A 12576-nucleotide genomic window follows, 5' to 3' on the forward strand; every position below is an offset into this window, starting at 1 on the left:
TCCCGGAGACACTATGAAAACATGAGTCTGCTCTGAAAAGTGACTAGAAAGGCATCGGGGGTGTTCCAGTTCCTTGACTCTCACTGCTCAGTTTATAAATAGAAAGAATTTTTTTCTAACTCCCAGCCCTGCAAACGCAGGCTCTGTTGTGACCATGGTAATGGAACTGGCTAGCAGGAATTGAGCTACTTTCAGCTTCAGGTTTCCACAGATAGCTGACAGGGCAAACCTGTGGTTAACAGAGCCACTGATGATAAAACAAACCTCAGCCCAAGTTTGGCTGTTTGTAGGGTTTCCTGCAGGACCATCTAGTGTGTGCACCTAGTTCCCTCTGAGCAGAACATGCTAGTTTCTCTTATGGTCTATCATGGTGAAAGTAACAAGTCACATCTGCCTCACTGAATCAGCAGAACTTACTTAGCAACTGTATGCAGGATTCTAATTTCCTTTAGGAGGAATGGGGGAACTGGATGATGAGGAAGAAAATAGCCTGTAGTTGAGGCACTGGATTTGGACAGGTGAAACTTGGGTTTAATTCCCAGCTTTGCCAAAGACTTCTTGGGCAAGTCACTTAATCCAGGGGTTCTCAAACTGTTTTAATGGGGTTGCCAGGGCTGGTTTAGATTTGCTGGGGCCTGGGACTGAAGCCCTAGGTGGTGGAGGTCAGGTTACAGGCCTGGGGCTGGAGCCCTTGGGCTTTGGCTTTGTCCCCCTCCCTCCCCTCACCCAGGGTAGAGGGGGCTAGGGTAGGCTCAGGCTTCAGTCCCCCCTCCTGGGGTCGTGTAGTAATTGTTGTTGTTAAAAGGGAGTCACAGTGCAATGAAGTTTGAGAACCCCTGACTTAATCTATGCTGTGCCTCAATTCTTCCTATATAAAATGAGGATAGTACTTCCCTCTCTTACAATGTGTTATATGGATAAATCCACTACTGGTTGTATTAGGAGTCATGAAGATTCCTAATTAGAAGAGCCCTGTATCCCTATGAAGAGTCAAGCCACCATACGAAGGCTAGTGAGTTTTTCTTCCCTCTTGAATTGGAGTAATGTTTTCTTGGAGAGGAAACTGGTTGCTCTGAATACCTGCAGAACTGGAAACTTTAAGCAGTATCCTCTTCTCTTAATCTATCTATACACATGTAGACATAAAATAAGATGTGAAATTTCAAAGGACACATGACTTTCATTATCTACTTTGAGCAGGCTTGTGTCTCCATGCAAATTAACAAACAGTCCAGTGTTCATTCTAATAAACCAGCTAGTTCTAGTTCCAACCAGCTTTGAGCCTGTAGTTAAATTGTGGTGGGTGTTTTAAAATGCATTTAAATTCTTCATGAGCATGGTAGTGAGGACCCAATAAACTCTCACACTAAACAATTTCAGATAGTTCTACCCTCCTCTCCCTACCCTCTGCTGTGCATAGATCTTGTCATGCCAAATTATAAAGTGGTAGCAGTGCTGGCTTTAGACTGTAACCTCCATATTTAGGCTCTTGGGTGTTGTAACCTATTTTGATTTAATTTGGGAGGTTAAAGCATTAATCTACTACCATAGCTGCTTCCCCCCTGAAACTCTTACAGAAGGGATTTAGAATTCTTTAACATCTTTGTTTTCAATTGCAGGAGACTTTGACAAACACCAGAGAGAAGTGAAAGAACAAAAGATTGAAGTGCAACAGAGCTGGATACATCCACACTATGACTCAGATAACTATAACGGTGACATTGCTTTGCTCTACTTGAGCAGCGATGTTGTATTTAATGAGTATGCACTCCCCATTTGCCTTCCCAATCCTAACCTGGCAACCTTGCTGACTTCAGAAGGGACTAGGGGGATGGTGAGTGGATGGGGTTCCACACATCACAGGGGTCCTGGAACACGCTTCCTCATGAAAGTCAAGCTGCCCATAGTAAGCATGGAAACCTGTAGGCAGTCAACAGCAAAGCTCATTACCGATAACATGTTCTGTGCAGGCTATGCTGCCAAAGCCCACGATGCTTGTAAAGGAGACAGTGGAGGCCCCTTTGCTGTCTCTTACCACGACACTTGGTACCTGCTAGGGATAGTCAGTTGGGGTGAGGGCTGTGCTGAAGAAAGGAAATATGGTGCATATACACGGGTAGCCAACTATGTACCATGGATAAAGGAGGTTATTGAAAATCTAGCTGATGCAGGAGGATTTTTACCTTCATTCTAATAAGGACCATTTCTAAAACATCAGAAATGCTACCAGTAATAAAACTGGAAATTTTACAATAGTTTTAACTTAAAAAAAGTAGCTTATTCAGTATGAAGCTAAATAGTCTATTCAGTATTCCTTGTTCTGCTAATAAATGTAATCCAGTATTTGCTGCTCCTGAGACTTTTGTAATACAAACCGCTGCACTAGAACTGTTGAAAGTGGAGGGTTTAACAGTGCTAGGGATTTTGTTGTCTTTATGTTGCCGTGGAAGGAAATAACTTTGTTCTCCAGCTATTCCACTCACTGTGAAAGTACATTAACTGTTAAAAGACTCAGGACAGTTCACTATGTTGACAGTGATATATCTGAGTTAATCACTTTATAGTACGATTATTATCTGCAATGTGGAGGCTTCAGAATTCATCAAGTTGTCTAATGATAAGACTGAGTTGGAGTTTGAGTTAAGAAAACATATTAATATCATTTGTTAGCTTTATGGTAATCAGGAAAATAGGTGAAAAACTTTAAATATCCAATTTATTGTAAAGAAAGTTGAAACTTTACGTAGCAGCAGCAGCATTCAAAGGCATGGACATTTAACCCAGTGAGAAGGGAGAGGAACAGAATATAGTAACTAGTGGGAAACTATTAGAATTCCCAGTAGCAGCAATTATTCAAACTAACAATATGCAGTAAAGCAGTTTTAATCATCTTACTGCTCATGTGATGTCCTTTGATTTTTCTTGCAAGGCATTTAGTGCATTTAAGCACATTAGACTCTAAACTACTATCCAGCAGCTGGGGCAGTAGTTACCTACCATGGGTCAGAAACAGAACATATTATGGAGCCAGCTTTCACTGTTGGTATTTCCCTTTTACACATTCTAACAAAAAAGATGTAAGAAAGGGAAAAAAGTAGCATTAGCCCCATAGAGAAAGGCATTCCACCCCTAGACAATTCTATGATTCTACAGGGTTTAACATTCAAGTTAGATGATTGTTCGCAGCAGATGATGCAAGATTAGTGGTTTTCTGACTGAGTATGATAGACTGGTGGGAGCAGGAAATGGGGTAAAAAATTTAGACAAGAGCTCTTTTACTGTGAAAACTTACATGCCATATACAATTGATTTTTGCTGTCAGACATGAAATAGTGGTGAACAAACTTGGAAAACCTAGTAATACTATGAGAAACAACTTTTCTAACCGTCTAAAAGCCAAAGGGCGCAGGGGGAAAGAGGACCAAGCCTCTAGTCAGCCATCCCTCTGCAAGAGTTTGGCTTTCAGGGTTTCATTTAAAAAAATTAAGAATGTCGCATAGCCTTCCACATAAATATACAGGTGAAACAACAGTTAATTCTGCAATCTTATTCTAAATTAATATCTCCTCTCACCAAGCAGGACCGTTACCACAATATGTTAAAGAACTTCACACTGCTGTCCTCGGGTTCAAATATCATTAAACAGCACCCTTGTGCAGTATTTGGAGGTGATGGAGAAGAATTCCTTCCCACTTTAATTTTTTTAAGGTTGTATGAGACCAAACATTCAAATTTACTATTAAGTTTTCAGAGTTAAAAAATAATAGGAGTTCAAATTAATAGAAATTTGTGTCCCTTCACCCTCACTCCTCAAAGCATTTAACCCCTAACTGTCACTGCTCTGGGGGAGAATTAAATGCAACTTTAAAGATTATTTGATTCCCATCAACTTGAAAGGAAAAGTCTGCTCATTTTCCATTGCAGGAAAGGACATCAACTCTTGGAGCAGTTGGTAAGTGGAAGAAAGTACAATGTAGAGCTACAGCACAATCTGCAATTTTAAATTTCAACCCTTCCCCATGTGGGGAGTAGCAGACTGCTTCATTCAACCATGAAGTAAATAGCACTAAAATACTGGCAAAAAACTCATGCATCAATGACAGGGGGGAAATCTTAGCAGTTGAAAAAGGAAGCTCCAACACATAAGGGCCAAATTTAGCCCTGATATTTTATGGAACTTCATGGGTTTCCATAGAGTTGCACCTACTTATGTAGCAGAAATAGAATTTGGCAGCACCTTTTTTCAAGGAATTCTTAATAAACTAAATCAATTCTCAGCATACCATAAGAAGGATGTAGTTGAACAGACACTGTACCTTAACAGAAAGCCATGCAATTCAATGCAACGGTCAACAACTCAAGTTCAAATAATAATAGGCTCTAGATCAGAGTCCATAGGTTTGCTTCTCTGCATCGTCAGTTACCTGCTACTTCTCACATCAGGCCTTTGTTTATTTTTTATGACCATGGTCCAAGCTCAGTATCCAAGGGAACAAACTGGAAGAGGAAGCATTCAGTTGCCTGGAGTTCTAATTTTTTCCAGCCGAAGCCATAGCATGCTAAGTGCTTTCCACATACAGAAGGCAACAGCACTCCTGCCTCAAGGAACTCACTGTGTATCCACTCTGATTGTAGAGATGTTATGTGCTTACTTGGAAAGATCATTGTTTTCTCACTGAACTCCAAACCTCTCTCTCAGCCCGTTTTACAGACACCAAGAACAGTTTCAGAGATAGAGGTACACAATTCCACTCTAGTCTTTTTGCAGCAAAGAAATAGCAGCACGATCATCTAGGGGTTTTATGGGCCATTTAGTAAAGAAAATATCCAGCACTCTAGAGTCAGGCTGCTTGAGCACCCTTGATATCCTAAAGATTCACCCTTCTGGCTCAGTTTTTAAGACAGTGAAAGTAATTGAACTAAGGACAATTTTCTTTAGTTAAGATGACATACTTCACAGTACTGCTCACCAACTGCAGCTATTATCATTCACCCTTAAAGATTTTGCCTTGATCTTTTATCAGTGATTACTAGTGATTCTTAAATGCTGTGCAATCTTAGGTCAACCAATCATTTTAGTCACTGGAAGTTTCAGCTCTACAAAGTCTTAGCTTCTTGGGGTCTACACCATGAGATGAAAAATTACTAGTGGGAGACAGCCACTGTTTAAGGTGTTTGGCGAGCTGCAGGTGTCAGCTTTGGTATCAAAAGGCAGAATTGGTCATTAAAATAAAATCACTGGCACCCAAATAAAGGAAAAAACTGAAGAACTAGATGGTATGAACAGAATTCACAATTACTAAGTGAATGCTTGTTCCTAAACATTAGGTATTTACTGCCTTGTCCTGGCTGTCCCCCCACCCCACCCCTTTCACCAATCAACAGACACCCCCCAAAAAACAGAAGTATATTTTATTGTCTAAAGTGGGCAGCAGTACAACAAGTATTTGATCTGTACAAAGGACACAACAGAACAAATTTAAATACAGTCAGGAGGGAAAAGTCCCAGGATTCACAATCCTCAGACAACATTTTATTTCAGAAGCTGAACAAACAATTTAAAGATCCACTAAAAAAACAATTTTGTTAAAAAATTTCAAGGTCTCCAAAGAGTCTATGGGTGCAGATCTCTCAGCAGAGATCAAGGAGTATTCTGTGAAGGGTCACAATGGCATCTTATTGCCTTCAATGCTGATTTTCACTGCGTGGGCTGATCTGCTTTTTTTCCTGATATCTGTGAACTTCCGCATCTGTTTGTCCAGTCGACTCACCCCTTTCTTAGAGGTGCCTTGGTACTAAAAAAAATAAAACTTAAAATTACCACTGAAAAAAACAGAAAAAAGCCCAGAGATTCAAGCAAGATGAAACATGCATTGTTAAGTCTTCCAGCACCTGTTGCCCTGCAATGAGGGTTGTGAAAGTTCCAGAAAAATTCCAACATGTTTTTTGGGACAGACGAATCCCACAATTATATGCACTACAAACACACACAGCACACAATAAAAGCTTTCAGAATAAGGAAAATAAAGTGGCCATTTCATTGTCCACATTCTAGCTAAATGCTCAATAGTTAGAATAGTTCTTAAACTGCATTAAACAGTCTAGTGTAGGGGTTTTCACAACAAAATTTTAGGTGGCCTCAGAGTGCGGTCACCAACTGTTGCTGGTGGTCGCGCTGACAATTTTTCCTAAAATAATTAATTAACTTTAGGAAAAACAAATAAATATGCACACATACATGTCCAAATCATTGTAATTTATTTATGTAGGTTTTTTTTGCAGACTCAATAATAAAAATAATGTACAGTTGTCCCTATTCCTTACTGGACCTATACAGAATAAAAACACAAATAAGGTGCTTTGCCTGTTTCGCTTTTTTTTGGTGGTGGGTTTTTTTTGTTTTTTTGTTTGTTTTAAGACTTGCTAGCTAGTAAGTCTGCTTTTGTGAAAAGTGATATTTGTATATTTGTTAATATCACTTTTCACAGCAGACTTACTCATCCCCAGCAAGCTGGGGGACAAATTAAATCCTGGATGGGGAGGTAGGTAAGGAGGCAGGAGGGACTGGATGGGGGGTGGAGGAGGCAGTGGGGGTCAGGGGGATGGGGGTGAGTCTGGGCCTGGAACCTGGGGTCCTGCTACATGAGTGGGGGCTGGAGGAGGCAGCGGGAGCTAGGGGCGATGTGGGTGGGGTGGGTGTGAGCCTGGGGCCAGAGACCGAAACCCTGCGGCTGGGGGACAGAGCCTGCTGACCAACCACCACCCCAGGGCTGAAGCCCAAAGCCCAAGCCCACTACCCCCAGGAAGGGGGGAGAACGGACACTGGTCACCTGGCTTCTACAGTATTTGTGGCTCCAGAAAGGGGCTGGGAACAAACCCTGCTGGTGACGCTGGGGGAGGGGCCGCTGCTTTGCCCCCCACCAACCACCACCCAGGAGGCTGTGGCCACAAGAAAAGCCCCTGGTGGCTGCATTTGAGAAATGCTGATCTAGTGTCATAAGTACATTTCATCACAGCTTCATAAACTGCAGGTTTCCTGGTGGTGGCTGATGTGAGGACATGACTATACTTGGTGATGTTAATTGGTCAACTGAAAGTGATTCTACAGGTCACTGTAAGAGGCACCAACAAGACTGGAGAATACTGGGAAATGTAAGTGGAAAGGAGAAAAAATGCCTGAGAAAAACTGGCCACAGAGCATTACTATTACAGGTGTGCTTGCATTTTATTTCTGTATTTTGACTATTTGCAACCGGAAGGCTGGGATGCAGCACTAGGTAAGTTATTTTGCATAGACAAACTGTAAAGGCTCTGTAGAACAGTACAACAGAAAGACAGCAGGGCCCTTTCAGTCAATAAGCAATATTTCCTTGAAAAGATGAGTATTCAGACTGTATCACAACACAATGTGCAGTAATAATAAATTATGGAGACTCAGGGAAAGAAAAGGATTTGGGAGATCTGATAGAAACATCTCTTCAGAAGCTCAGCTTTTACTTGTTGAGAATCCAAATGGTAACCAGTCCATAATCAGATTTGGACTATTAGTAGGGTAGCAGCTCTCCAACACCTGGATCCAGACAGACATTCTATCCACAATACAGAGAGAAAACGGATTCCTGACGGGAATTACATGCAGGGCTTCTCTGCTTTTTCATTTATTTTCTACAATAATTTAAAAAAATATGAAATATGAAGCTGAAGAGTGGCAGGGATAGTCCAGCATTATTTGCACTATCCTTTCTAGCCATCAATTTCTGCCATCCCTGCTCAAAGAACTGGAATATAGAAACTAAGTTGTCAAAAGATATTCTGGTTAATATTTACTATTTGTTCTCTCTCCACCTAAGATTCTCAGCAGAGGATCAGCCTTCCTCCAGTCCCCAGAAGACTCTTTTGCCTTATACTGTCACTTACTCCTTAAGGCCTTGCAAAACAAATAACTTCCAAGGCCTTGAAGGGTTTCTTCTTTTAGATCTTGTTCATACTACTAAAAACTCAGCCACAGAGGTTATTATGAAGTGACAATGAGGTACTAAATTAAGGGCTAAGAATGCTTGTTCTGTGTCATTTCCTAGGTAACTGTTTAAATTAAATTGGAGGCCCCAATTAAAACATGAACATGTTTTACAACGTTACACCTGCTCATCTCAGATTACTCAAAGGTGGCTTCCTTTTTACTTGGATGCCTACCAAAGATATTTTTGTGGGTGGGTATTTTAAATAATACCTGCCATCAGGGCATGTGGAAGCTGTAGTGGCAGGATCATGGCAGAAGTTATGTGCTACATCAGATTATTTTCTGCATCAATTTGCACAACTGTAGGTCACAGTACAGACATTACAGAGATTAAAAGAGACGAGCTGCCTATGTGCAGGTTAGTGAATTCACACTCCTTCCACTGGATATGCAGACTGCCAACTGAAGCACATGCACTGTTCATACCTCCCTTAAAAGATACCTCTAAAACTTGGGGAAGGCAGCGTGTCAGGGCTACAGGGGCATCCTGTTGCCTTCAATGCTGAATTTGATAGCCCGATGCACTTTGCTGAGTCGTTTCTGTTCAGCAAATCGTCTCTTGTGCTTTTCCAAGCGACTAATACCCTTTTTAACAGTCCCGGGCTAGAAACAACATCTCAATTAATGAAGAAGGAAAAATGATGACAGCAGAATTTAATGATCTCTCCTTCCTCTTACATTTGGTTTGCCATATGAAGATACTGACATCTCTACGAATTAACCTATACAAGATAAATGGATGAACCAAGGTGGAACGCATGGGCCACATTTAGTGGCAGAATGTTAATACTTACCAAGTGTTTGATTCCTCAAGTCTGGGAAAGCCAACAGGAAGGCCATGATACTAAAACTTGGAAGTGGTTAAGAGGAGTTATAGTAAGAGACTTCTTTGACGCCAAGATGGTCTACAGCAATGGGTTTTCAGTCAGAGCCTTAACCTTGATATAAATAGCTTGTTCCTCTGTGTCAGTTATTGATTTTCATTTGATCTTATATGAGATAAGGAACCATTTAATAGGTTCACCTATGAGCAGGACTTATGGTCCTTAGACTACAACAGACGTAACAGTAAAGTGGTGCACAAGAGCCAATGGCACCTGAGATAATATAGCAGTGATTAAAGGATCAACTGATTCTCAGTCTTAACCACAGAGTTTCTAGATATAGGATCAGCATAAGAGACCAATTTCTTCCCTTTGCTCTGTGGCTTACCCTGGAAGATTCCATTTCCACATTCCACTTGGGTCTGACCACATAATCCTTGTTGGAGGGCATTGGAACCCTTGCACGAGCACAAAATCCAGGATCACCAGGTCTAAGAGCTCTGGGGGAACAAAAGAAAGTATGTATGTTAAACAGATCACTCTCACACAGAAAGATATACAATCAATACAATCCCTTCAATCCGCTGTATTTTCTGACACCTTTAAAAACACAAAGCACCACCACTTCAAGCATCTGCATTTCCATTACAAACAGAAAACAAACAGCTGCAGTGAAGAGCCTACAGACAGTCTTGTCATTATTGCTAGGATGCTGCGAAAAAAGAGAACTTACTTTTCTTCTCCTGTTAACACCTTCTCCAGGTCTCTGCGAGGGGTCTGACCGCCAGAACTGTACAGACAAAACAGAATGTTACAGCTGCAGACAAATGCAGGGTTTCCTCCATCGGACAAAGACCACCTATCTCCCCCACATATTCAAAATATTTGATGTTGCTCTGGAACTGCATCTATGAACTACACAATAAAATAAAAACCCACCACATTAAAATAAGATCCACCAGCTCAAACAGAACACAAACCAACCTAAAGGAGTGCTACAAGGGCATACCCCATAACTCTTGGGCAAATTCACTCCAAGTAAAAAGGGACCAAGTCTATTTAAAAAAAGGTTTCACAGATACAAAAAGTATGCAGAACAAAGGAGGAGGCCAAAACCATAAACAAGAGTAAATGCAAAAACAAGGGTGGCTTGTGACTTAGACCGACCCATCTGCCAGATGATGACAAAGCAAGAAGCAATTACTCAACTTCTTAGAGCCAAGATTATGAATAGGAATATTTACCAATACCAAGTGCTTCAACTATATCCTTTGGCATGCTGGCACCTAGTCCAGATCATGGAGAGCAGGCATAACCAACACCACTGCTACTCTCAAGGAACTGGAGCAACTACCTGGGTGAATTTCAAGTAAAGAGTGCTATAGCAGCACATTAGAGGAATTAACCTGCACGGGATTCCTGGTTGTGATAGCGGCAACAGAACAATTATCATGTCTGTTTGTCTCAGAAAAGGAGTAGATTTTCTGGATAGATTAAAATAACAGCAACTTGACTACCATCACACATGGGGCTTCACGCTGAGAGAGCAGTCAGGAGGGCCCCAAATTTAGAAAGGAAAATCTCTGTTCATTATCCAGTGTAGAAAATCTTGCAACACATTGTAAATTGGACAAGGGTAAAGACAACAGCAATCTACTAAGGGAAAATGATTGCTTAGAGGAAGCCTGCAGGTTCCCCCTAACACTTTATTAGCAAGTTATCTGATCTACCATATTGATCACGTTTCCTAAACAGAGTCTCAGATTCACAACATTCTTTGTTTGTCCATATTTGCAACTCCTACCTGCTCAATCGCCTTCGCTGAGGCATCTGTTCCAAATCCCTCTGCTCCCTTTCCTCCCTTGTCATTCCTTTGTAGTTTGAGGTAAGGCCAAAGATGGGTCGAGACCATTCATCTGTAAAAAGAAACATTTCAATGCAGAAACAGTATCACTGGGCACATACATTTTACTTGCAGGGAACTTCAATGGGTCTAAATGCAACTTGCAACAGCTTAAGGCTAGTGTTTGTGCTGCTTGTCTTTTTAACCAATAGGGTTTTAACCATTTTTAGTGTCTCATATATGTCAGAATTAAGTGACTTCTAAAACCCAACCTATTGGATTATAAAGTGAGTTCTTGCCCATCTACAGAGCTTTGGAAGAAGCATTTAGTGTCATGAGTGTCAAGGGATTACAACATGTCATAGCAGATGTGGTTTCAGATAATTAAGGCTAAGATTTTGTCATGGATATTTTTAGTAAAAGTCACAGACAGGTCATGGGCAATAAAGAAATATTCACGGAAATCGTGACCTGTCCCAGACTTACTAAAATATCCATGATAAAATGGGAAGGGGCTTGGCAGCTGTGAGGTGGCTGGGACTTGCAAAGGTCCCCCTGCCCTGCTGGCCGGGGAGCTGTGAGGATCCCCCTTCCCTGCTGTCCATGGTAGCTTGGAGGCCCGCTGCCTCAGGTGGCGGGGGTGTCTCACAGCTCCTTGACACTGCAGGAGGCGGCGGGACCCTGCAGCTCCCAGCTGCCGGAGCAGAAGTCACGGAGGTCTTTGGAAGTCACGGATTCCGTGACTTCCGTGACCACCGTGGCAAAATCATAGCCTTAAAGATAATGTATACCTATTGTGCTCCATACAGACTACAACTTGCAGTCCTTCAGTTTTTATTAAAAAAAACGAAGAACTAAACGTAACACAATGTCTTGTCAGAGATTTGAACATGTAAAGCAATGTTACACAGATTAATCTATGATCATATAGATTCTCTTATATCACCAGTTCAATTTGCTCTACATAGAACAGAAAATCAGCGTGTGGAAGAAACAGGTTAAACGCTAAAATGAGACCTCTGTGAGCAGACATGGTGTTGTAGGCGGAGGTTTACATACTGATTAGCTTCCCTGCCATGTCCTTGTTGGGTCTTGACTCCTTGGGGTGCTTGTAGAGGTACATTACAGCTCGCCCAATTCCACTGTGCTTCAGGGTCTCTTGGCTCACACTAGGCAGCTGGAGGACAGAAAGTACTCCGTAAACCATGAATGACATCTGATCTTATTGGTGCCAGATATTAATAAAAACTAAGCCCAATAGTTAGCCATACAAAACTGAAAGCAGAGTATATATTTTGTTACTAACTTGCTATTGTCATCATAGCTATAAAAACACTCCAGAGACCTTTTTTAATCAAACAGCTGTACTGGAATTGCAGTCTACCGCTAAACAATTAAAGGTGGCTGTTCTTTTTTCTCTAGACATTTGGCATGTTAACTTATCCTGACAATTTTTCTTACAAATTATAACTTTGTTTCTTAAATATAAAGTGGTCTAAAGTTCCTGAAAGAAAATACTCTTTTGCTTATATTAGTTACCTATGTTAAGTGCCCGCGATCGTATTAATCTGGCTCTGAAGCAATAATTTGTTGATAATGGCAAAAATCTCTCTGTGGGTTGTTTCTTTCAGTTTTACGGCCAGGGATTAGCATAATTACTTGTTTAATAGAGTAAATAAGGGAAAAATTAAAACAGTGATCAAGATTAAAGAATTGAAGTTTCCTAGTTGCCCTCATCCCAAGCTTTGTTCAGCCAGATGACATCTGTATGAGATAGGAAAAGCCTCTTAAAGCAAACTCAACATTTGTTTCAGAGTTTGCTCCTCCCTATGTCTCACCACTATGGTCAGTTGATAGCAGCATCCATACTGCATCTCACTACTACCTGC

At 41.2% G+C, this 12576-nt stretch overlaps 2 protein-coding genes across 4 annotated transcripts in view; one reads left to right on the forward strand and one right to left on the reverse strand.

The window, feature by feature from the left end:
* LOC117883075 (coagulation factor IX-like) overlaps window positions 1–5402 on the forward strand; it is a 21467-nt gene extending 16065 nt beyond the window's left edge. The window contains 1 exon segment of the mRNA XM_034782041.1: window positions 1620–5402. Coding sequence (XP_034637932.1) covers window positions 1620–2194 — 575 coding nt within the window. The 3' untranslated portion in view covers window positions 2195–5402.
* Window positions 5394–12576, reverse strand: part of IWS1 (interacts with SUPT6H, CTD assembly factor 1) — a 26437-nt gene continuing 19254 nt past the window's right edge. For 2 of the 3 annotated variants that reach the window (XM_034782035.1, XM_034782038.1), the window contains exons 10-14: window positions 11747–11864; window positions 10649–10760; window positions 9578–9634; window positions 9233–9344; window positions 5394–5795 (exon numbers count right to left, since the gene is read on the reverse strand). In XM_034782035.1, the coding sequence (XP_034637926.1) occupies window positions 5664–5795; window positions 9233–9344; window positions 9578–9634; window positions 10649–10760; window positions 11747–11864 (531 nt within the window). In that variant the 3' untranslated portion in view covers window positions 5394–5663. Of the gene's footprint in view, window positions 5796–8462; window positions 8624–9232; window positions 9345–9577; window positions 9635–10648; window positions 10761–11746; window positions 11865–12576 lie in introns of all 3 variants that reach the window. The other variant, XM_034782036.1, reaches the window with a different exon arrangement.

The sequence above is a fragment of the Trachemys scripta genome, chromosome 9 (genome assembly GCF_013100865.1).
Source record: "Trachemys scripta elegans isolate TJP31775 chromosome 9, CAS_Tse_1.0, whole genome shotgun sequence".
Classification (NCBI taxonomy): domain Eukaryota; kingdom Metazoa; phylum Chordata; order Testudines; family Emydidae; genus Trachemys; species Trachemys scripta.